The sequence below is a fragment of the Lepidochelys kempii genome, chromosome 14 (genome assembly GCF_965140285.1).
Source record: "Lepidochelys kempii isolate rLepKem1 chromosome 14, rLepKem1.hap1, whole genome shotgun sequence".
Taxonomy (NCBI): domain Eukaryota; kingdom Metazoa; phylum Chordata; order Testudines; family Cheloniidae; genus Lepidochelys; species Lepidochelys kempii.
The window spans coordinates 9,437,348-9,464,258 of NC_136393.1; the positions used below are offsets into that span (position 1 = coordinate 9,437,348).

Here is a 26,911-nt window from a genome sequence, read left to right on the forward strand (position 1 = left end):
TATAAGAAAAGGAGTACTTGTGGCACCTTAGAGACTAACAAATTTATTTGAGCATAAGCTTTCGTGGGTACTCCTTTTCTTTTCATGGATACAGACTAACACGGCTGCTACTCTGAAAGCTCTCATGGTTATTGCAGTTGAAAGCTGCCAGTCCCAACCTCCCTGTCACTCTTCTGTCACCTTGCCTCCAAAGTCCCAGCCCTCCTCCTCCAAAGAGTCTCAGCCTCCCATTTTCCCCTCCCCCAAACCTCCCCAGACTCCTTGTCACAATCTACTCCATTCTTTCTTCCCAGTCTGGCTTTTGTCCCCTCTGCATTCCAATCACACTGCTTCCTCCTCCACACTGCCTGGGTTCCAGCAAGGTGGTCAACTGAGTGACATGACAGGCTCCCTGCTCACAGTTCCACTGGTCAGCCCCAGCCCGCAGTAGCCATTACAGAGAAAGTTTGGCTTTCTCACCTGTAGCCCTGGACTGAAGCATACTCAGTCACTGTGGCAATGGCACATGCGGTATGGTGAGCACAAGGAGCTGTGAGAGGCTCAAGCATGCACACTGAGAATGGGATCTTCTGAGATTTAGCTGTTAAAATCCAAGAAGTCTCTACTAAGCATATGTGAACTACAGTTTTTCAAAGGCTTATTATAACTTGGTAAAATTTGGGTCTATTTTCATGGGATAGCAAAAGGCACAAATCTAAAGTCAAGTAAAATTACTAGCAACTGAAAACTGGATCTTATGACAACTGATGGTCAATCTTAATAGGTGGGACTAGTAGACCCACCTTTAAAACACATATACCCTCCAACACATGCAGTTAATGGTTTGATTACTGTGTATTTTATTTTATATTACTGTAGTTTATTACACAGATCATCCTACTTTTCGTATTATACTGCTTTAAGATTTGGATAAGGTGGATTTACTAAACTCAGAATGAGGTAATTTAATACATTTGAATACGGTTGAAAAATGAATATGGAATTATTCTGGAAATAGCTGTCACTATGACCAGAGGCTAAAAATCTGAATGTGCTTAAGTCCTCTACATATAGAATTGATAATATTTGATGAAATATTGTTGTATTAGATAGTGTCCCATATAAGTCACAGCAGCATTCAAAACATTTAATTTGGGGCAATTGGGCATCTTGAATAACTTCACTCAGTTTTTTTTCTCCCCAATATGGCCTGTGAGGCTCTAGAACTATTTATGAAGCCAGCAGGATAAATAAAAACTGATTTATAAAAATAAATTTAAAAAAAAATCAGCAGCAGCCTCTTCTACAGTTGGAGAGAATATATTTTTCATTTCAGTTTATTCAGCTAGTTCAGTTCTGTGACTATTTCATTCAAATTAAAAACAGACAGGAAGCTGAAAAAGCAGGAAAGCTTGTTTTTCCTATTCCAATGTATGAATAAACCTAGGTATACGAAGATGACATCTACTTGTCCTAAAACACTGAAGGACATGGTGCACAGAAACATTCAGTTCAATTCACTAACTACAGATAATACTTCCTTAGTTTTAAATGCAGAACATATTTTGGTAAATTTTTATTCTTATGCACCTGGTATACTTGAAGTAGTTTTAATTTAAAAAGCTAGCGTTTTGCATTTTAAATTCTAATTTCCATCCAAGTATAGCTTGAGAAATCACAAGTTAAAAAAATAGACTAGTAAATACAAAACGCATCATTCAGCATTTTCTAACATAAAAAACAAAAATCAAGTATCTAATATAGGTTATGCTACATAATTTCAAATATATATAGTGCGACTTCCAGGTTAGCAAAAAGTACCACCATATTTAGTGTAGAGGCTAAATTTCATTGTAAATCAACATGTTTAAACTGTTAATATCTTTAGAAAAATAGTTTAAAAATAAAATGGAAAAAAAATTAAAAATAGACTTAAATCAAGATTTCCTGTTTGATTTAAATTACGATTAAAAATGGTGATTTAAATGGCTTTGAGTTAAAAAAATAAAATCGACCCTAGAACACAGACTTTCTTGGGGTGCTTTGTCAGTGCATGACAAGTATTTCCTGAAATCCTCAAACTACTGATGTTTTAATAAGTACCCCAATTGCTTTAGTATTTACAAGACAATGCTTGCACTGACTTGTATATTACATCAGAATGAAAGAATGTTATAGTGCCAGACTGCATTATCATCGGAAAGATGAGAATTGATTTTATATTTTTAAAATTGAAAGTTTAGTAGAGGGAGCAAAGCAAAACATTTTGGTGTTAGGACAAACAAATGTATTTTAAACTTGGATATTTTGCTTCAGTAAGGTTACAGAACAATCCTTGGAAACCAGAGATCCATCTGGCTTATTTCAAGCAAGCAATACTGATACAATACACAATTGTAAGCAAAACCAATTTAACTGGATTAGTGAATAAGCTAAGTGTTTAGTTACTGATTTACACAATTCCCAAAATAAGCTGATTTCAATGTAGCACATGTGCTTCATAACCAATTTTCAGCTAATATTTTGTAAAACTTTGCAAAGCATACTTTCCCTCAGAGGCCTATAAAGAAGAGTGCAAAAGCACACCTGAATGATTCTCAGTTTGTGAAAAAGCTTCTCTAATGTTCTGGTTAGTCAAGAATATTACAATCTTTCCATTGTCTGGCTCTGTTCCATAATTTATAGAACGCATAAAATTTCATAAACCATTAAACACAACCTAGAGAAATGTTTTAGCTGATCATCAATAGTTTTGCACTAAAGGAGAATATAAAGCCAGCATGAAGAACTAAATGTGACCTGCTCATCAGGATATACCATATCCCATAGCAAAAGAATTACTGTGGACGTTCATAAACAGGGTTAATGAAATTCAACCATATTCCTTCCTAAAATACTACAGTAGCTCAATGTCTAATTTAGGATAGGGAAGAAATTCATTAACTGGAATTGCACCTAAAACCTCAGAAGTACAATGTATGCTTTAATCTCTTCCCATCATAGTTTCTACCAACTGCTTATATGTTATTCATTTGCTCTATAAATACAGATTTAATATTTTTGTATTGATAGAATATGGCGAAATTTTCTGTACTTATGATATCCATCAAATAAAACTGTTAAGCCTCTATTACAAATCTTATTCATTAGAGCATAGTGCACCAAATGCTTAATAGTACAAAATGGTCACAATGTCACCCATCTCAGAATACTGCTGGAACCAAAAAGCAAAATCTTTAGGGGTCTGCAACTGAAACTATTAAGTGCAATTGTAATTACTGAGGCATCAAATACTTAGCGCAAGGAGTAGTGTTCATTGCCTATGTTGGGTGTGTGCAATATTAACAGCTGAAAGGAAACCCAACCCTTCCAATCTGGTACTGGAAAGTAAATAGAAAAAACTATATTAAAATGCAAGTCTGCATAAATTACTGATTTGGGGATTTTTATTTTCACTTCACCTATAAGTCAAATTCAAGTGAAATATATATTGTGCACATTCCAAAATGCTGACAGTTACTGGGACAGATATCAACTTACTTTCAGAGAAGTGTGATTTCTTGTATCAGCTACTGTCACAAAACACTAATTGAGAGATTAGATATTTTTAAATTGTTTACTTTTTGCATTTGAGAGTTCTTTGCAAGCAATCAGTTTCACTCTCCCTCTCAAGTTTGAGAGTCTTTCAGTACAGCAGAAAGCAGCTTTATAAAAACAGGAGTATAACTATAAAATTACAGTAAGTTGCTCAAGATAGGTATAGGATGTGCAACTATTTTTAGTTATTTAAGAGACACTTTCATTTTCTTAAAGTTTCCAATGTTTTATACCTGAGCTGTTTAAAGTTGATCTGCACTGTAATTTGTTATAAAAAGTCAGTCCAGATACACTTCTTTGGAACTCAATTAAGCTATTAATTGGATATAGAAAACCAAAATAAAATTATGTTTCAGAGACCTTTGGCCCACTGTTGGCCAATCTGTCAATAACTGTTTGAAGTTTATGGAGACAACATACTAGTTACCCGAATATCTGTTTTTCTACAACCATCACAATGTCAAAGTAAGCAGAAGTTTGTCACTCCAAGTTTTAGATTTGCTATGTTGAATTTCAAAGTTTTCCAAGTATGATGTGAGACCTTGCCAAGTAAGAGCTGTCATCTCAAATACTTATATTGGAACAGGAAGATGCATACCTTACTCTATTTTAAATGTCTGCTGTACAAGATCAAAATGGGAACAAAATAAAGCTAATACTCTAAAGCAGTGGTGGACAACATGTGGCCCGTCAGCGTAATCCGCTGTTCAGCCAATCACGAAGACCAACAAGCTTATTTAACACTTTTGGGACATAACACTGCCTGCTTATTATTTACAATGTGACCTGAAAGTGAGAACAGGCATTCGCATGGCACTTTTGTAACCGGCATTGCAAGGTCTTTACGCGCCAGATATGCTGAGCTTTCATATATCCCTTCATGCTTCAGCCACCATTCCAGAGGACATGCTTCCATGCTCATGATGCTCATTAAAAAAATAATGCGTTATTAAAATTGTGACTGAACTTTTTGGGGGAGCATCGTAGGTCTCCTGCTCTGTTTTACTCACATTCTGCCATATATTTCATGTTATAGCAGTCTCGGATGATGACCCAGCACATATTATTCATTTTAAAAACACTTTCACTGAAAATTTGACAAAACGTAAAGAAGGTACCAATGTGACATTTCTAAAGATAGCTACAGCACTCGACCCAAGGTTTAAGAATCTGAAGTGCTTCCCAAAATCTGAGGGGACAAGGTGTGGAGGAGCATGCTTTCAAAAGTCTTAAAAGAGCAACACTCGGATGCAGAAACTACAGAATCCACACCACCAAAAAAGAAAATCAACCTTCTGCTGGTGGCATCTGACTCAGATGATGAAAATGAACATGCATCAGTCTGTACTGCTTTAGATTGTTAGTGAGCAGAACCAGTCATCAGCATGGATGCACATCCTCTGGAATGGTGGTTGAAGCATGAAGGGAGATGAATCTTTAGCACATTTGGCAGGTAAATATCTTGTGACAGTGGCTACAACAGTGCCATGTGAAAGCCTGTTCTCACTTTCAGGTGACATTGTAAACAAGATGCGGGGAGCATTATCTTCTGCAAACGTAACCGAACTTGTTTGTCTGAGCAATTGGCTGAACAAGCACTAGGACTGAGTGGACCTGTAGGCTCTAAAGTTTTACATTGTTTTAATTTTTGAATTCAAGTTTGGTTTTTTGTTTTGTTTTTTATATAATTCTACATTTGTAAATTCAACTTTCATGATAAAGACAATACACTACAGTACTTGCAATGGGGGGATTTGAAAAATACTATCTTTGTTTTTTACAGTGCAAATATTTGTAAGCAAAAATAAATATAAAGTGACCACTGTGCCCTTTGTATTCTGTATTGTAACTGAAATCAATATATTTGAAAATGTATAAAAGATCCACAAATATTTAAATAAATGGCATTCTATTATTGTTTGATTGCGCGATTAATTTTTTTGATCACTTTTTTTTGACAGTCCTAGAAATTAATTTTCTTTTATTAAGAGCACTGTAAAAGTAAATTACAGAGTTCTAAAATACAGGCACTTCAACATTTAAAAAGTTGTTAAATTCATTCAATGAAAAATTTCTTTTCATAAAGACCAGGAATATAGGAACCTGTGAAAGCAGCAAGCAGCGCAAAAACTAATCACATGAAAAATGAGAATATTACAGTCAGAATCTTGCTAAATCTTCTCCACTTCTTAAACATATTTTCATGGATCAGCTGCTGACATTGCAACTCAGTTACGCGTAAATTTATTTGTTTTTATTTTTTAAAAGCTAAAGAAGCTTAAGGTGCTTAAAATATAAACAGTAGAAATACTGGAAAGTCTAGCCCACAGAAAGCCAGATCCTCTGTAACCTTGTCTTTTATGCTCTCAATTTCTTATATTTTGTAAGTACTCAACCTATTAGAGTGCATACACATCAAATATTAATTGGATGCTACACTACACTCATGTGGCAGGTACTGCACCCTGTAATAATCACTCCCTTTTATCCTGTTCCCTCATTGACAGCCATACATGATTTATTGATAAAAATATGAGCAGGTAATACCTGTGAGACTCTTGCTCTCCCTTCATTTTCTCTACTTTTGATAACATGTCATCTACTTTGAACGTTTTCCTGTGGAAAAATAAAATGCATGAATAGTAGGTAATTTTCATTTTTAGAGGTATTTCCTTTACGTACAATATTAACTGAAATAAAAATTCTGATTATATTAAACAAATTTCAGTATACACATCAGTTTCTTCAAATATTGGTTTAACCGGCTGTTCTAACTTCTCCCTCCTAAGAAGAGGCCCGAGAAGTCAAAGACAACTGCTTGAAAAGCTGGACCTCAGTATCATAATCACAGGACTAATTACTAAACTATCAGAAATGAAAAGGATAGAATTTTGTAGAGCAACACAATTTAATATTAAAACACTCTTCAATATCAGCAAGACAGCTAGATGGGGGTCCACTCAAACTTTGGTACAAATATGTCTGACTAAAGATGACATTTAATATTGTTTAGAAAAAAAATCAACCTCCTTACACTGATTGCCATGCCAACTATCAACATACAAATTTGCTCTCAGGTTGTCCCAAATTAACCATATACAAGGATTAGAAATGTGGTTACTATGTGGCAGAAGCAGGTCTATTTATATTTAATTCTTGAAAGATTATTTCTTTCCTCAACAAAGTGAATTCTGAACATAATACAAAGGGGACATTCACTAACAGACCAGTTGTAGGAATATTTTTCAGAGGAAAATGAGTTTACATCTTAAGGAATAATCACATTACATTTTTTCCCCTGTAAGGTATTAACATCGACCTATTCATCCTTTCTATCTTATATGATACAGTATTCAGCAATGGGCATTAAGCTGTAAACAACATTTCTGGGCAGAGGTTATTCAAAATTTTTCAGAATTAGTCTTCCAATTCTCTTTAATTCAGGAAGACTAAAGTTCCATCCTGGATTCCAGCAAGGTTCTTTAGATTGACTAGTACCAGACTCTCAGGATAAATGCACTTATCCACTCACTAACAGCAAGTGCAGCCCCGCTTTGCATCTCTCTTCCTAGTCTAAGCAAGACAGATGGAGAAGAAAACACAGACCACAGGGAATGTTTTTCTACCCAGTACATGGTCTCTTACCATACAACAGGCAGTGAACAAGAAAGGTTTGTCTACACTAAGTTTGGGGGTTTTTTGCCAGAAGTTTCCTCCAGCAACAAAAATGGTCGAACCAACAGTCCAGACAGGGCTCCCAGATACCATATGAATTCCCAAGTTGTGTAACTGTTCAGAACAAGTCTACATGGCACAATAGTTAAAGCTCCAAGTAGATCTTATTGGTATGGCTGCACTCCTGCCCTTCCATTGCTACCACCAAAGCAGCTTACCTAATGGTTATCAACAGTGGGATATTTATGGCAAAACATAAATAAGGCCTAAGCAACAAGAGATGGGGTATAAAACCAGAAAGTCATTTTAAAGCAGTTAAATGAGCACTTTCTAGCTCTAAACTAATGCACAATAGAGATGCCTTTATAAAAAAGATTGGTGTGTAAACTGATTGAATCCTCATCTTCAAAGTCACAAAAAATATTCCCTTCAATGCTATAGGTTACACCAATACACCAGCAAGATTTTCCACATTTAGATTTAGAAAAGGCAATACTTGTATTACTGGTAGTCTTGTTTTGCTGACATTTCACTGACTAAAAGTCACCAATATTAATTCAGATGTTTGTTTATTTAAAACCTAATATGAAGAAGGGAGACCAAAACATTAATTAAAAGGTAAGTGTGACTTGGCAGCTTATCAAACTATTACTTTGATTCTTAACTGAACTGTAACTAATTTATTCAAGTCTTACTGACATTCAAATAGCATTTAAAAAATAAAAGCCTGCCATTTCAAAATGTAACAACAACTGGACCAATGCAATATTTACGATACGAACAAGTGTATGAACTCCCTGAAAGTTGCCTTCATGTCCATAATTTTTATTTTGATAACTTGCAAGTATAGTTTAATACTATAATCTCAATATACAACTTTTATTAACTGTAGAATAGTTGTTTATCCTACTCCACTGCAAATTTCTCATCTCTTACTTCCTTTCTTTCTCCACTTGCCTTTCTGAAACATTTAAAAATTTAATTTATTAAGGAGCTCTACACTGGCAGTGTCATATTTATTAAAATACTGCCAAAAATAAAGCTATTTAAAACTTTATATGAAGTTCCAGCTTGTAAAAAATTTCAGCGGCTCATGCTTTGATTTATGTTAAACTGCTCTCTTATTTGAGTGATTGTTTAGCTAAAAATAGATTCACGTTACTAGCAAACCCACAAAAAAGTGATAATATAGGTCATGCAACTCTCCACATACAAACTGACTCTCTCGTATGCTGCTGACACTGGGTAGAAAAGCAAACCACTATTTTTTTGAAATAATTAATTCTAGACCATGGAATAGGAGATATTCCACTCAAACTGAGGCTCAGTAACAAAAGCAACTTTTTTCAACAGTGCTTCAACTATACTTACTAAATAATAGTCACCACATTCTCAGGTGAGGGATTACCAAAACTAGCACGGATATATTAAGCTTTGGGGGAAGAAAGGGGTTTTTTTTTGTTTTTTTTTAAAAGAGGAATTAATTAAAAAAAACAAAACCCACAACCCTGAAACCAACAGTGAAGAAATTAACAGTAATCAGATTTGGCATGTGTGTTACTTAAGCATACCTTAACTTGTAATAATTAAAATCAGCTACTATTCTGGAGAATCTTTAGAATAGTCCTAGGGATTATCTGCAATTACAATCCAGTGAGCCTTACATCATACCAGACAGAGCAGTAATAAAAAAAAATTAAATTATTAAACACCTAGATGAATATAAGGACCTACTAGCATAACTACCGTAAATGAAAATTATCTCTCTCCAGTGTACTAGAACTCTTAGCATATCAACAAAATACTGGATAAGGAGAATCAATAAATTTATTTCAACTTCCAAGAAGCCTTTGACAGAATCTATTAAGAAAACTAAGGCCTTGACTACAGTTGGAAATAGTCCCTGTTTGGCAATCAGTAAAGCAGCACCATTACTAACCCAAATGTGGACAAGGGCATGCAGGGTTTGCGTACAATCAAGGTTTACCCCTACTTGTAATTGAGATTTCAAGCAGTGAAAACCTTGACATGCCATTGTCTACACTGGTACAAGCCAATACCAATTGCTGAATGAGGGCTATTCCTCAGCCTAGACAAAGCCTTAGCAATCATGGCTCAAGAACAAAGTTTTGTCATTGGTTAGGAAATGGCTAAGTGAAAGGGAAGGAATAAATGATCAATTTTCAAGTCATCAGAAGGTTAATAATGAGATGCCCCAGGAGCTGTACTAGGACTGATGTTTAACATATTTATTAAAGATGGGGAAAAACTGAAAGACTGAAGTAGCAACATCTGCATATGACAAAAGTACATTAGTCAACGCAAGAGAAAACACTGGTAATTCTGAGGGACGCAACAAAGCTGGTGAAGGGGCAATACGATAAATGAAATCCAATGTTGACAAATGCAATGTACTGCATATTTAAAATTATCTGAACTCAACACATTGTTAGATTTTAAGCCATAGAACTCAGGAAAAAAGTATCTACTCAATACAGAGATAGGCAAAAAACAAAACATCACGATGCTTAAAAAATGCGGTAGAATATAACTTTGAAATATGCCATATGCATATATTGCTATAATATCGATGATATAACTTCACTTTAAGTACTGTTCTGGTCACCCTGTCAAAGAGATGGCAAAAAACAGAAGAGGTCCAGAGATAGACAAAGACAATGATTAGAGTCATGGGAGACTTTCATAAAAGGAAAGTGAGAGAAGAGATGAACTAGATTTGTGTCTATGTTGGACATTACATAACATGATAATCACAGCTGAAATATTTGAAGACTAAAATATGTCACATTGCCATTGCAATGATTGTGTCATAATATGCAAGATTTTCAGTGTACCACCATTTACTGATGCTTGCAATACAGTAACTTAAGTGTCTCCCCCCAGTCAAGCAGCACACACTTAACAAGGTAATAAGAATCAAAATAGTAGGGTGCCTCAATATTAAAGCACAAGTTTCTCCAAACATCTTTAATATTAACATTTTCACAATAAGAATTGCTAACCAAAACCAACTTAGTCCACTTATCTTACCAACTTGGTCACCCTTCTGCACTAAATACATCATCACAAAATACGTATTTAATGAAATACCAATTTATCCTCAATATATAGATATGCAACAACAGTACGACTTTTTGGGTTCATTTTTTTCAAAGGCAAAATTTTTAACACTCACCACAAACTTGAAAATAGTCTGAAAACTAGAAAAATTCATGCTCACTGTCTAAACTACTGCCTGGGGAAACAGGGAAAGCCAGTTCTGTCAAAAAACCCACCAAAATATTTTTTTCTGGATTACATGCACAGAATAAAAATTTGTATCTGACACTGTAATAAGACTAGGATGAAAATGTTACAGTTCAAAAAAGATTAAAAACAACAAAATAAAATGCAAAATTATATCAAAGCAAAGCTTTACTGAAAACTTCATTTCTGACATGAGTTTCTCTCCTCCTGAATAACCTACAGTGTAAGTGATTTAGTTACAATTTGTCCGGCATTTTTTGAGATATTTTGAGAGACCAGGGATATTGAGAGTGGAGATGATTATTACTGTGGTATGTAAATATATCATATACAGTTGCAGATGTTGCTTTATATTGATAACAATTATATATTATTGTAAATACCCAGAGCAATTAATAGGCTTTTTAAATAAAAAAATTGCTATGCATTAAAAAAAAATCACTTGAGAAAATTAAGTATTTACTATATATGCATTGTGACTTATAATAGCTAAAAGAAATGGGTCATGAGATAGCTTTTCCATAAGTACCATTTCTCAAGAACTAATGAATCCACTAAAATTTTCATCATGCTCAAGCTGTGTACAAATTCCCCACATAGAAGCCTCAGTCAATGAGATTTTCCACTCCCCCATTCATAAAAAAAATCCTTTCAAGCTTCTTGCTCCCTGCAATCAGTGTCTGATGTACTGAGTAGGTAGTACATAAAGCTCTTAGTAAGAGCTTAATTGGTTGTACAGATTCCTGTTGAATAAACAGTGGCAATTAGGGTCTGGCCTACATGTTTGCCAGTACAGACATACTGGCAGAGGTATACCAGCAATTCTCGCACTGGAGATGCCATTTATACCAGCAAAAGAGTTCTTTTAAACCAGTTCTTTGAATGGAGTAAGCTATACTGGCAAAAGGACTTTTTTGCTAATATAAAGTGCATGTACACGAGGGCTTTTGCCAGCACAGCTATGTTGGTCAGGAAAGGGGAAAAAAAGTCACCACTCCTGACACACACTGCTGTGCTGGCAAAAGTTTAAGTTTAGATCAGGTCTAACAAGAGACCCATCAGCAAGATTTGGGGGGAAATGCATTTGTGGATTTAGCAGTTTAGCTGAAAAAACATTTCCCTTGAATATTCAGAAATACTGTGTAAATCTACTTCAACTGTTGTATTACATTTGTTTTCTTTACAAAGTAAAGAGTATTAAACAGCTTTGCTTCTCCATTTTTCCTACATCTAATTACTGACTTGATTTCAATAGAGCAGATTACTTTCAGAAAACCTGAACTTTTAGTTATTATAAATGAAATGGCCACTAACATATTCACTACATATGGAAACAACAGCTATCAAAGTAGATTTCTAGATTTGAAAAGATGGTATAGTTTACCCATTAATTAAGGTTAGTAAAGAAATATTTTTTCAAATAGAGAATCTGGGCATTACTTATCCAGCTGAGGAAAGAGAAATTTCCTTTATGGAAGACAGCAGCAAATAATGCTTAATGTACATGCAAAACATCACTTGTGGTTGCTTGGCAACAAACAAGAGGCATCTGAAAAAAACCAAACAAGTTTCAGGTAATGGAGGGGAGACATTTTAACTATCCAGAATGAAAACATGTGATAATTTTCACAACACAAATCTGTTCTTGCATATGGTATAGTTTGCTTGATATATCCACTAGATACCGATACGATTTAGGCTGAGACATGGCAGTCTTTGGTACAGGACAGGTTGCTTGAATAGCCATTGGAGAACTTGCTGGAAAAGGAGAATGGCAGTTTGAAACTATGAGCTAGCCCCCTAGGTCCAAAGCAGTCTGAAGAAACAGTGAACATCATTTCTTAAGTCTGGCTTTGTGCCAATTCAAACAATTAAGGGGGAGAGTCAAGATAAACTATCCAAACCATTGTAGTAACTTTAATGAGAAATTTTTTAAAAAGTAGCTGCAAGTTAACTCATGACAGGAAGTCAGAACATGCTTTCAGCTCATCCCCTATTGGGAGTCAATAATTTCCTTTTAAGAAGGAAGAACAGGTTGTAGGTACAGATTTAAAAAAAAAAAAAAAAAAAAAAAAAACTATCTTCCATTCACTGGCAATAAGTGGAAATGACCCCTACAATCCTCAAGGGCAAGGAAATTACATTAAATGCTGATTATTAACTAAAACAAAATAAGAGAATGTGGAATACAGCCTACTCACAGAATTTGCACTTTATATTTTTTGTTGGATCAAATACAAGTCTGTCCTCATTGGTTGCCAATTTTATTTACTGCCTACACAACATCCACTCAATGTGAAGCAGCAGTTAAAAAAGCGAACAATGTTAGGAATCATGAAGGGATACATAGTAAGACAGAAAGTATCATATTGCCTCTATATAAATCCATTGTACACCCACATTTGGAATACCGCATGCAGATGGGGTCGTCCCATCTCAAAAAGATATACTGGAATTGGAAAAGGTTCAGAAAAGGACAACAAACAGTATTAGCGGTATGGAATGGCTTCCATATGAGGAGAGATTAATAAGACTCAGACTTTTCAGCTTGGAAAAGAGATGACTAAGGGGGGATATGACAGAGATCTATAAAATCATGCATGGTGTGGAGAAAGTAAATAAGGAAGTGTTATTTACTCCTCATAACACAAGAGCTAGGGGTCAACAAATGAAATTAATAGGCAGTGGGTTTAAAACAAACAAAAGGAAGTATTTTTTTCACACAATGCACAGTCAACCTGTGGAACTCCTTGCCAGAGGATGTTGTGAAAGCCAAGACTATAACAGGGTTCAAAAAAAAACTAGATAAGTTCATGGAGGATAAGCCCATCAATGGCTATTAACCAGGATGGACAGGGATGGTGTCCCTAGCCTCTGTTTGCCAGAAGGTGGGAATGGGCAACAGGGGATGGATCACTTGATGATTACCTGTTCTGTTCATTCCCTCTGGGGCACCTGGCATTGGCCGCTGTCGGAAGACTGGATAGTGGCCTAGATGGACCTTTGGTCTGACCCAGTATGGCCATTCTTATGTTTTATAACTATTCTTTAAATACCCACCATTACTAATGTTCCATTCCACACTAATACTTTTTTCAAGCAATTCAAACTTATTATAATATCTTAATGGATTAACCAGTAAAATTTTTGGCTGCTAACTATCAATAGAATAGTGAATGATTTGCTGTTTGACTAAGGAAATAATTATAACCACCAAACATTTTGTGCCTTTCATCCAGAGAACTCTAAGGACTTCAGTCTTCAACTATAGAACTGCAGATATCCTTTACCAAGAGGAGCTATTAGTTTGCCATATGTTAAAAACAGAAACCCTGTATTGAATCATATGCAACTCAATGTAACCATTTCAAAGAAAAGATATGGTTCTAAAGCCTTTATATTTAAAAAGAATCTTAAAAATAAAGCTAGAGCATTAATTTTAACTGACTGTTGCACTAAATGGCTTTCAAAACAATTACAGAAAAGTAACGCTGATTTAGTTTCCTACATAAGCAGCTTAAGCAGAATTCCCAACATGCTCATTTAGCTAACCTGGCAGTGTTCTTTAGAAAAATATACATTGATTATCTAAGTCAGAACTTAGATAAGATTCAAGTAATAAAGAATAATTGGTTTTAGAACCTTGGAAATTGGGCCTTCACCCATCTATCTCTTGTCAAAGGTTACTGCCAACAACTTTATTGAGAATTTAGGCCCAGATCCTGCACATGCTTAACTTGCATATTTAAGTATTCCTAATGAAGACAATGGGAATATTCCCATGCATAAAGTTAAGCATGTGCTGAACTGTTGGCAGGATGAGGTTCATCATTACAAAAACAATTCAGTTTATAAACATGCACTTTTCCCTTGCAAACTATTTCAAAACTGAGTTGGTGTGAATCTTATAACAACTTCAAGAATGCCTAATGCCTCACACTACATCTGAAAAGACCGATTTACAGTGCAAAATAGAAATGGAGCAATGGGAGAGAATAATCAGTTAACATTCAAATATTAGGAATAGCTTCCAAACAGAATAAAATTACCTTTTGATATTTGTTCGGGAGTTTCTGTGGGACATGTACGTGAGAGTTCTGTGCAAAAATATTGGCTGCAAAGAAATGGAAAAATAATTAAAATGCTTAAGTTGGAGATTCCTACAAATTCAAAGTGAAGAAATAGACTAAGATCAACAATTACTTACTGCTATGAGATTCCGGGTACGTAGAAATCTATATATCTGTGTTGGTTCTATAGGAAAGAAATAGACATTATCTGGTGCATCTTATACCCCACAAAAAAAATTAAGCTTACAAGCAAATATACAGACAATTCTAAATAGTTTTTAGTAGGTGCTGTTAAAGTTAAATATACATTAAGTGAAACCTATGTGACAACTGGGATGTATAAATCATAATTCAGATTAACAGGAGTTTAAGTATCCACTTGTTATCTGTAACATGATCAACATTTTATTCACTCTACTACACTATAGCATATATCAACTATTGGAACTCTGATCTACCTTTGATTTTTCATGAAAAGATGTAGCCCCTGTTACACCTTAGAGCCTTTAGAAGGTGAGCAAAGGCAGAAAACTGCTAATTATTAAAGTAATCCCAAAGCATTCTTTAACACTAAGCAAGTTTTCTCCCTGCCCAATCTATAATGTCTGATATATAGCTTAGTCTGCTATTAATGTATCAGACAACTTGAGATTGTTTTACTTTGCTGTGAAGTACGAAGACATCACTTGTGAATAATTACATGCCAAAAGAGTGTCTTAATGCAGAGTGGCAATCATAATGACCTATCAAACTTACACATGTACAAAAATGCTTGATATAAATGGTTTTAGGCCAGGACAGAAATGTCAGAAAGCTCACAGGATGGGAAAATGTTAACTTTAGTAAATTAACCACCATTTCAACAGCAAGTTGTCTTTACCATAACTTAGCACTGATTGGTGACAGTGGGTCTATGGTCTATTACTCTATAATCATGCTGGATACTAACTTTTTTGATATAATGACTGGTAGCCACCAGTCAAGAAACTAAGCCTTATCTACATGAGAAGATACACTGGTCAAACTACAGGTGTCATTTTAAACCAACTCAAGAGGCTACACAAAGAACTCTTCTTTCAGTTTAGGTTAAGTCAATTAAGAATCAGTTTAAGATAAACAGGTATAAGCCACTTAAATTGGTGAATATTCTAATTTCAGTTTAACACAAATGGGGAAATACGGAGCAAACTGGAGTGCGTGAAATGACCGGAAAATTCCTATACAACTCGTATTTCCCACTCTGTCCCCCACAAGATTATTTTTAAAAGTAAGGGAGCCGGCCATCTCTATATTTTAATATAAGATTTAGCTGCTTATTTTTATATTCCTGACCCACCTAATTTGTTCTAGTGACTGGCAATTATATTGTGATTTAATGAATTTTGAAAATAGCAAATGAACAAGAAGGACGGTGCACTACAGAAAGTATTCTGGTCATTTATTTTCACAAATGTAATTCAGTTTTACTTATAAGTACTTTATTTTAAAAATCAGTTCCACATAAAACCTTAAGTAATCTCAGTCCTGAATTCTGCACAGCCCAACTGAGAAACTGAAAGATTTCACTTTGTGTTAATTATAAACAGTGATAAAAATAAAGGTTTTACTATGCTTAGGACCAAGTTAAAAAACAGAACAGAAGGAAAAAGTTTACGGATATATCATAGAAAATAAAAATGTTTTATGGTCTTCATTCCTTTAAGAGAATCTTTAACACCTTAGCAATCCAAAAGTAAAAAATAACTACCACGCAGAAAGACACAAGAAAACCAAGTGCTGTCTCAAAGATTTAATATTTCATTTAAAAACAGACTATGACTTCTTGAATTTAAACTCTGACTTCCTAGAGGAATGAGTGAGGAGTGAAAACACACACATTATAGCAATACTTTATTAGACACTTTCCCAAGAATACCTATTAAACCACATATATTCCACAATCCTATCATACTGTCAAGTCAAAATGAAAAATAAGTTATCCTCCTCAATTAGATTACCTTCAAAAAGAAAATCCACACAAGTGTTCATGACAGACACAACTGCTAGATTATACATAAATCCTAATAATAATAGTATTTCTTTACTGTATCATTTTCACATTAGTGCTATAAAACTGAATTCACAAGTAGACATTCTAGTATACCTTATACAATACTACTTATTTCTACTCATTACATGCCCAAATTTAAAGCCATCTTCTCAAGTAGTTAGAGCAGGGACTAGGCTCAAGTATTCTGGGTTATATTCTGAGTCCTGCCATGGATCACTTGTGATCCTGAGTAAGTCACTTAATCCTCCCTACATCACTTGACCTAATGCAGTATTTACATTCCCTCCATCTTCACTGATTGGGTTAATTAGCAGTTGTAAAGAATTTTTAGTCAATGATCTCAAGACTCCCCACAAAAAACATTAAAATGCTAACTACTATGTATTACAAATAACTGCAGTGGTGACAAGCTCATCCCAAAACCATCTCTGGATTTAATATTTTAATTTTCCTTCAAACCATGTAGACTGCAGGGCTTGGGATACTAGGACACAATGTAAAAGTTAATTATTATCCTGGGTATTCGGACCAAGCTTCTGTGAGGAACTGTATCCTGCATCCAAAGTGACTCTCTGCCTACCTGGAACCACCGGCGGAGGGGGGGGGGGCCCTGAGAGAGGGAGGGCAGCGACTTAAATTTCAAACTTAAAATAACCCAGTAAAATTCGGTTTTGCACAGAAGAGCAAAATTAAGTTAACTGAGGCTCACAGTCTTTCCTTAACAGCCTGAGACGCAAAAATCACCAAAAAGGAGCAATAACCGAAGGGGCGCAAATACCCCCTCCCTCCCGCCCAAGAAGCGTCCTCGGGCTGGGTAAGAGGGAACATAAAATCACCTTTGAAATCTTCCCATTTCAACCATTTCCCAGAGGCCAAAGGCAACGCCAGGAAAGCGCTTCAGTAGAGGACGGGCACAAATGCGCCGTCCCCCGAAAGGGGCCCCGAATCTGAACGAAGCGCCTGCCACTTCGGGCTTACCCGCACCCCAGCCACCCCCGATCTCCGCTTCCGCTCCATGCGACGAACCTCTCTAGCCCCCAGACCTTCCTCCCTCCGGGAAGTCCGGCCCCGAGCTCACCTCCCGCCCCACGCCCTACCCCACGGCGTGATCTCGTTTCCTTCCCCCCGACATCCCCCTTTACCCGCCTCCCTGCGCCCCGTTCTCGCCTGTGCGAACCCCCAGAGCCTCCCCTTCCCCCAGCCCCTCCCTCTCCCTTCCTGCGGCCGCTCCCGGTGCTCACTCTCGAAGGCCTGCAGGAAGAGCTCGTGGTCGGCCTGGATCTGCTCCATCTTCGGCTTCTTCACAGGGGGCAGCGCTGCAGCCGCCGCAGCAGCAGCCGAGGAGGCCGAGGAGCCCCCCGAGTAACCGCTTCCTCCGCCGCCGCCGCCTCCGGGAACGCCACCGGATTTACCGCCCGGAGCCGCGGCAGCCGCGGAGCCCCCGAACCCCCCGCCGCCGCCTCCTCCTCCGCCGCCGCCGCCTCCACCGGCGGCACCGCCAGCGGAGCCCGAGCTGGGCCCCGCGCCTCCACCGTGCTTCTGAGGAGCCATGGGCCTCACCCCAGAGCGGGCACCGGCGGACCGGAGACCGAGCGAGGAGGGAGGGGGGCGGCTGGGGCGGGCGGGGTAAGGACGGGGGAGGGGAAGCACCGAGCTCCAACTCCTCTAAGTCTCCTCCGCTCCGTTCTCCTCAGCCCTACGGGCGACCAGCCGAACCCGACGCCGACACTCCGCCCGCCTCCCTCGCATGCCCATTCGCTCCGAGGATGGCGCCGCACCGACGGATTGGCCAACGGTAGTCCCGCCCCTGCGTGACGCAGAGATGGTTCTGGAAGAGTTTGGTTGGTCGGTGCGCTTCGCCGCTCGGTGCTTTCCCCCTCCCCCTCCTTTGAACTGAATTCGCGGGAAAGGGCCGCTCTTTCCCCCTCGCTCTCCGAACCGCGGGGCATGGTGGGTAAGCACTGGTTGCCTGCAGCCTGGGAAGTCTCACGCCGCCTCTGTCAGTCAACTAGTAACAGCCCCTTTCTGCCCGCGAGGTGCCCCCTCAGAGCTGGCCCGCTCTGCCCTCCGGCAGCCCCACAAGGCCTCTCTGCCCCCTGCTGATCTCACCCCGGCCCAGTAGGGTCACCCATCTCTTCCAGCCCCCAAACTTCCCCAGCGGCTGCCTCCCTCCAGCCTCATGTCAAATGCCCCCCCTCCCGTCCCCCAGGCTGCCCCAGTTCTAGCAAATGCCCTCCCATAGCGCTGCTGCCTCCATCCCCAACGCTGCCCTGTAGAGCTAAAACTCCTTGTACCTCCCCACACGTCTGCCCCTTCCACCCACCCGCTCCCCCGTGCTGCCCCGCAGCATGACCTCTATGGGGTTTAATCGGATTAAGACCATTAAAAACTCCAGAAGAGCCAAATGAAGCTGAATTAGTTGAAATAACTAAATAGGGCTTGACTGTAAATAGCCATTGGTTTGAACATAGGAACTGGATCAGCTCTGTAGTCTCCCTAATCCAATGCCTCAGAGGAAGATGTTTGAGAAATAATCTGCCCCTCCACGAACCAAATATTTCCCTATGTTTTCTTTCTTTTTATTTTTTCTCTCCCCTCCCTTTTCTTTGCCAAGAGAGGGAAAAATCAAGGAAAAAACAATGTGCTTATTTCCATATTTACACATACCAGTACTCACTTATGTACAGTTAGGTGCATAAATTAAGGATCAGGGCCATGAAGCAATCCATAATGCACACCCTTTATGTGGTAAAATGAGATACTATTAAAAGATGTGTTAAGAAAAACTCACTGAAATAAACTGATGCAATTCCATTTCCTTTATTTAGTAGCATTACTCCCACTTACCAGGAATATGGTTGGCTCTGCACATAAAAGGTTTTCATGGTCATCCAACTCTATTCCCTATCTCTTGAGAAATTAAACATACTGACACTGATGATATGAGAGAGAAATGCCACCTGGTTAAAAATGTACTACCCAGGAACTATAACCTTGAATTTTGACAGGTTTCAGAGTAACAGCCGTGTTAGTCTGTATTCGCATTGGTTAGTCTCTAAGGTGCCACAAGTCCTCCTTTTCTTTTTTCTTGAATTTTGATAGAGCCAATAACTAGATCCTCAGCTGTTGCATTCATATGGTTCTCTGGTGTATTTTTTTTATTTCTAATGTTTATGTAAAGAAATAGAAAAACAGTGTGAAGAATAAACTTGTCAAATTATTGACTCCATGACATCAAGTCCAACTGTGTTAAAACATGCAATACATCACAAGGGAGAATTCTAACTTTATATTACATACTGATTCTGTATTATTACCTTTATTGTATTTTAAGAATTTATGTAATACAGAAACAAAAGCTACTGTTTTTTCTTGCTTCTCATTGCAAAGTCCATGCAATCATTTCATGTTTTTCTGTAAAACCTTCATTTTGTTAAAAAAATTCAAAAGCTTCCATTATGAATAATCCTCCAATAAAACTAGAAAGTACATATCAAGAGAGGCAAAGGGAATTTTGTTCAATGAGGAGATTTCTGTTCAAAGTATCCAAGGAATGATTATAAAAATAGATTAAAATACAATTTTTAAATATTGTAAGAATAGATTGATAGTACCCTTTTACCTGGTCACTTTTTTCTCCTTGCTTTTTTACCTATTCTCTTTTACTCCTTTTTAGCTAACATCATAACATATATTTCCTCTTTCAATTTCTGTTTGTTAATTTTTTTTAATTACCCTCAGTTTTTTTTTCTCCAACACTATCCACCTTTCATTCTTTTTTTCTGCAAAATTGTTCCTTTCATAATAGCTTTTTATTTATTTCCTTTCTTATTTGCTCCCATTTTTGGTCAGATGCTGACGTTTTCTGTAAACAGTCTTTACCCCCTCTTTATAATTTATCAGAGGGGTAGCCGTGTTAGTGTGGATCTGTAAAAGCGGCAAAGAGTCCTGTGGCACCTTATAGACCAACAGACATATTGGAGCATAAGCTTGACACAGGACTCTTTGCAGCTTGTATAATTTATGTTATTTAATGTTCATTTATCTTTATTCTTATTATTTCATTTTAAATTTTCTCCCATCTGTCAATGTCATGCCTCTCTCTCTCTCCCTCCTCCCTTCCTCCCTTCCTCCCTCCCCTTTTGGCCTTGCAATCTCTTTTCAAACAAAAATAATGGTACTTAAAAAGTCCTTTGCATTTATACCATGCTCACCATCATAAAATCAGAGTACCTGACTTCCATTTCCCCTGATTATTCAATTTCCAGGGAACTCTTAACTTTCTTTCTCCACTAGTCACTCAGGATTATTGCTGATTATATCTTGTGTTTAGTGAGCCAGTTGCATCCCAACTGCTTGATGCACTGTAATCTCAAATGACAGGTTTCGGAGTAACAGAGTGCAAGGTAATCTAATAGGGTGGTCTTTTCCTCCTTCCTAATACTATGGTGTTTGTGCTGTTCTACATGAGCTGTCTATGTGCCACTCTTCTGATGATGCACAGATCGGAGCATAGGCAGCTCAACAGATGGGGTTAACATGTGAGGAGCACCTCTAAGAGTTCAAAGTTTGGTTGTGGGACGTGTGGTACCCTCTGCCAAGTAACCCATAGTGCTTTATATGGGGTCCTCCTCTTTGCATCACAATACACTCATCCCTAAAGGTCATCTATTGTCTGCTGCCCTCCTACAGGCTCCCTCCGCCTACATGAGAGGTTCTGCTGCTTCTGGTGACTCACCCTTCTAAGTAGGAAGCCAGGAGGTGGAGCCAGAGGGCTACTTTCCAAGCAGGGGGACGAGGACAAATGGGGAATTAATCTCTGACAGTGGAGTCAGACAGGCCTCTGAATGGAGAAACTGAGGCTGACATCCCAGCCTGGTGAGTCAGATGTGTGCATGTGGGGCTGCTGGAAGTACGGACCCCATGTTGCTCCATAATCATAAATGTATCCTGTCTACCAGGAAATAGACTGTGGAGTACAAAGATGCTTTATAAAGATTCTTTCTGTAATTGGAAAAATAATAACAATCTTAGAAGTGGTGCCTTGGCCTCTTTTTGTGGATTTACATCAATGAGTGCAGGACCCAGCACAGAACTATTTGGGTGAAATGTAACGGCCTGTGGTTTCCTGGAGGTCAGACTGGATGATCTATCTAATGGTCCCTTTTGGTCTAAACTCTTATGAAACACATTCAGACATCTTTCATTGGAGTAACATAGGAAGAGCCCCAAAGGCTGTGAAATGTAAGATTTGGGGCCTTGTGGTGTGGGATGGCCAATAAGAGAACATGGGATGAGGGAAAGGAACATGGGTGACACGTGAACTGCTGGCTGGGGAAGGCTAGTCCCCAGTCCTGTCCCTTCCACCTGAGGCCCCACCCCTTCCACCCTGAGGCTCCGCCTCTTCCGTGCTCCCCCTGCTGGACCCAGACCCCTCCCACCGCGGCCACCAGCCCTGCCCCAGGCTAGCACCCCACAGCCCTGGAGCACCAGGAGGGCAGGTGGCGCAGCCCCAGCCTCCCCAGTCCCGGAGTGCATACTGCGTGCAGATGTGGTTGCCCCATCTCAAGAAAGATATATTGGAATTGGAGAAGGTACAGAAAAGGGCAACAAAAATGATTAGGGGAATGGAACAGCTTCCGTATGAGGAGAGATTAATAAGACTGGGTCTTTTCAGCTTGGAAACGAGACGACTAAGGGGAGATATGATTGACGTTTATAAAATCATGGCTGCTGTGGAAAAAGTAAATAAGGAAGTGTAATTTACTCCCCATAGCACAAGAACTAGGAGTCACCAAATGAAATTAATAGGCAGCAAGTTTAAAAAAAAGAAAGTATTTCTTCACACAACACATAGTCAACCTAAGGAACTCTTTGCCAGAAGATGTTGTGAAGGCCAAGACTATAACAGGGTTCAAAAAAGAACTAGATACATTCACAGAGGATGGGTCCATCAATGGCTATTAGCCAGGATGGGCAGGGATGGTGTCCCTAACCTGTTTGCCAGAAGCTGGGAATTGGTGACGGAATGGATCACTTGATGATTTCCTGTTCTGTTCATTCCCTCTGGGGCACCTGGCATTGGCCAATGTTGGAAGACAGGATACTGGGCTAGATGGACCTTTGGTCGACCCAGTATGGCCATTCTTATGGGATAGGCAATACTGAGTATCTCATTGGAATCAATTACTTCTGACCCTTGCCTTGTGACAGGGGTATAACATTTTGTAACTCTGAACTGTCATGTGTTTGGGCCTGGCAATAAAGATCAATCTCATATCAATATTCCTGTCTATCAAACATTTTTATTACATGGTGTGCAAAGAAAATTAAATCCTTGGCAAAAATTGAGCAAAGTAAGCCACCTGAATCCCTTAGTATGAAAGGGAACTTGAAGTTGATCGCAGCCCTTCCAAATTTTTCTGAAAGCAAGTGGTATAGGAGATAAATTGTAGAGGGTGAAATTCTCCATGCAGCTGGTGGGCCCAGAAGCACTGGAGGTCTACAGTACATTCCAGAGGAGCATGAAGAAGACTACAAACTACTAGATATAGCTATTCAAGAAGTCATTTGAAGAACAGCTTTGTGTAAGCTCTAAAGCTTGTTTCTCTCACCAACAGAAGTTGGTCCAATAAAAGATACTACCTCAGCCGCCTTGTCTACCTGGGAACTCCACATTTTCTTTGGAAGAAACTAGCTTTCAAGTGAGATCACTGACTATATGTCATAGGAGACCATTATGTCATTGGCCTACCTAGCAATCCTAAATTGTGTGAATTTTCACAGCTAACAGACGCACTAATTAAAGACCAAATTATTTGTGGTATAACTGTAAACTAGGTCAGAGCAAGATTATTAAAGGAAATTGACTTGATTTTGCAAAGGCCAGAAGATATTTTCAAGGTTAGTGAAAATGATGCTTCCTAAATTAAAGTATTAGCAAGTAGTAAAAGTATTGCAGTGCACCTTACTAAAAACTTATACCAAGAGATAGAGATAAAAATAAAAATCAAGGGTAAGCAAATGACAGAGAACAGTTATGTTTGCAATAATTATGTAGGAAACCATGTGACAATGCGAATGCATCCAGCTCAAGAGGTTCAGTTTCAGGCATGCAATAAAAACAACCATTTTGCAAATGTCACGTGTGTCAGTTACAGAACAAATTGTCAAGAAATACTTGGCTGGGATGATTTTAGGATATATATCAGAGTTTATCATTCAAAATAGCTGGTCAGTCTTGTTTTCATGTACTAACAGTGGGGCTAGCATTCAATATCCAAAATGTCAATATTTGCTTCTTGCCAATTAAAAACATATGCTTAATCCCAGATCCCTCTTATCCCAGTCATCATTTCAATCTACACCCATCTTGGAATTCCTCTGAACTTTTGAAGGATTGAATAGCAGAGATTTTGTACCCTCTGACTTGTATGTGAAAAAAGATAGACATTTTAATATGTTTTATCTTGAACTTTTCTCCTCCCTCCAGAATTAGATGCTTTTCTTGCTCCTTTACAGAGGTCATACAGTTGCACTCTTCTATTTCTCACAGTTCAGCCACAGTGTTCCTAGTCCTCCATATTACGGCTGCCCAGTGTTGAAATGACCCTTCTTAAGAAGGAAACCAATTACCCCTTACAGTAGGAAGTCAGAGTAAATTGAAGTTCTGGCAGCCTAATTCTGACATTGCTGACACCGTGGCTCCGAGCATGTGCATGCATGCCTATAGATAGAGATATATTTAGAAGCTGTTAGTAACTACCAGAAATAAAGGCATTTCAATCAGTTCGTTAGTAATGTGGCTTCACTAGCACAACTGTGCATTTTCTGGGTTTTCTTTTTTTTTTTTTGGTCTGTCTTCTGACTTTTTTATTTTAAATAAGTCTCAGCAAAAAATAATAGCTGAATACAGTGTAGTCCTATATTGCTCATCCACTATTAAATTCCTGTGCTAATGCAGTCTTTCATGAAGGCAACTATTAGTAATTAACAGGGAGTACTACTTCAGGACATTTGGGGAGTGATCAATAGAAAGCTGGGATCTGCTGTGCAGAATGTGGTAGAGAAAAACAAATCTGAAATGTAATGATCAGATAGCTGAAATATCGTGCCCCGACCCAATCCTGAAGGCATTTTGTGGAAGATAAGGACCAAGCACCTCATTGGATCAGACTCTATGTATTCGATACCCTCTACGTTTTCAAGTTTTACTTCTTTCTGCTAACATTTTTCAAGTTTCCATTTACCCTTTGTCGTCCCACTTTCTACTTGACTACTTTCTAGGTGGAGAGTGTCATGTTCCTGTACAAGATATGGACTGGCTACAGAGCTTGCTTATACACACCAGATGTGTGGATCCTAAGATCCTTCCGTGCTCTGCCAGGTATGGCTGAGGTTCCTTTAAATAAAGTCGTTTATACACATCGCCACCTAGTGGCTGCACACTATAACATAATTTAGCATTCCATTATCTCTCCCCCTTTAAGTTCTACATTCCTACCATTTACAATATACACTATCACACTATCTTTGAATTTCAGTACATATCAGTCTGTTAAGCATCTCTGAATCGTACTGGTTTTCTAATTACATGAACTGAATGTGGAATAACTTGGTCATCTAGCTGTCTATTACAGTACAATCTTTCTATAATGAACACGTCAGGATCCAAGCCAGGGGTTCATTATAGTGAAAGAGCCCCACTGTCGGGGTGGGGGGCAGGGAAGGGTGGCTCACAGCTTCTCCAGCCCTCAGCTGTGGTGGGCGTGACTGCTCCTCCAGCAACGCCGGAGCCACAGGACAAGAGGTGGGATCCAGGGATAAGGTTCATTATCGCCAAAGATTTGTTATTACGAAGGCAGTTATAGCAAGGGTGTACTGTAGTTGCAACAATTGGCTGTGGGCAGTTTGGAATCCTGGAATTGTTGTCTTCTTTTTGTTCCGCATCTGCCATGTTTAGCGTTTGCTCTGTTGATTGTTTTTCCGAGGAACTATGGTCCCCATGGTCGGTTTCAATCACATGTGATTTGGGTGCTGAATTCTTTTTCTTTATGACAGCTGGAGTTGTCCACCCTTTTTCTCCAACCAGTTTGACACGAACACAGTCACCAGGTTCTAGACCCAGCAGTTCTCTAATTGAGTGTGGTCTGCTGTAAAAGTGATCATAGGCTCATTTTGCCTTTTTATCCAGTTTGGCTACTCTTAATTTCTGGCCATTTTGGAGATAAATTCTTTTCCAAAGTTGAAACAGTAGTGCTGAGTTGTCTTCCCATCAGGAGTTGTGCTGGACTTGATCTGTAACTCAGAAAAACAAAGAGTCTTCCTGCTGTAGAATTTTCTTGGCTGTCTGTACAGCTCTCTCGGCTTCTCCATTTCCTTGTGGGTAAGGTAGACTGCTAGTAATATGATCAAAATCATATTTAGTTTGGAATGACTTAAATTCTCCTGCAGTGAACTGTGGTCTGTTGTTGCTAGTTATTCTAGAATATCAAAGTAAGCACAAGTGCACTTCCGTTTCTTGGTTTTAATTCACACCTTTTATTTTGATACATGTCTGTATGTAGACTTTCTTCATAGGTATCCACATGCCCTATGTCAATTTTGCTTAAATCAATAAAAACTTGTGTCTCCTATTATATTGGTGAGTTTCAGATATCTTCTTCAACAAGCCTAGTGGCAATGAATATTAGTATTATTGCTAAACTCACAAGAAGAAAATGGTCAGTAATAGAACCCCAAATCTTTGTCTAATGCTCTAATCAGGAGATCTTGCTCCTCTGTCCAAGTTGATTGCATTTTTGAAAGGTGAAAGAAACCTTAAAACCCAGTAACATTATTAAGTTTATTTAGTATTAGCAATTTTCGATAGGTTCAAACACAAACTATCCATCTGTGCAATCTAGAGGGCAAGAAGTGATAAACATTTCACAGTAGTTGCTATTCAGCAGCATTCAAAACAAAACGTGAGGAATGTTTTAGTCCTGGTGCTCCTAGCAGAAAGGACATTGAAACACAACTGCCTTTTATAGACAGACATGACAGTGCATGCAGGGGTATGCACACAGGGTGTGATACTTTCTTTAATCTGGGCCTTTGTATCTCCTTCCTTTGAGGGAATGTTGTCTGTCAGCTTGCAACAGGGCCCTTCATTTTGATGTTAACCCATTGAGGCACCAGGTGATTTTTAGGCTAACCAGGGCAATCTAGCATGAGAGTAGGAAGGCCTGACCCAGTAATTCACACCTTTTTTCTATAGACTGATGCCAAGTAT

At 38.4% G+C, this 26,911-nt stretch overlaps 1 protein-coding gene across 2 annotated transcripts in view; it reads right to left on the reverse strand.

Annotated features, from left to right (window-relative positions):
* The window catches only part of SUZ12 (SUZ12 polycomb repressive complex 2 subunit), a 50,140-nt gene extending 31,751 nt beyond the window's left edge, over positions 1 to 18,389 (reverse strand). The window contains exons 1-4 of one of the 2 annotated variants that reach the window (XM_078848472.1): positions 17,880 to 18,389; positions 14,726 to 14,772; positions 14,568 to 14,632; positions 6,124 to 6,192 (exon numbers count right to left, since the gene is read on the reverse strand). In XM_078848472.1, coding sequence (XP_078704598.1) covers positions 6,124 to 6,192; positions 14,568 to 14,632; positions 14,726 to 14,772; positions 17,880 to 18,189 — 491 coding nt within the window. In that variant the 5' untranslated portion in view covers positions 18,190 to 18,389. The remainder of the gene's footprint in view (positions 1 to 6,123; positions 6,193 to 14,567; positions 14,633 to 14,725; positions 14,773 to 17,879) is intronic. The other variant, XM_073310755.2, reaches the window with a different exon arrangement.
* Positions 18,390 to 26,911: the final 8,522 nt, after the last annotated feature.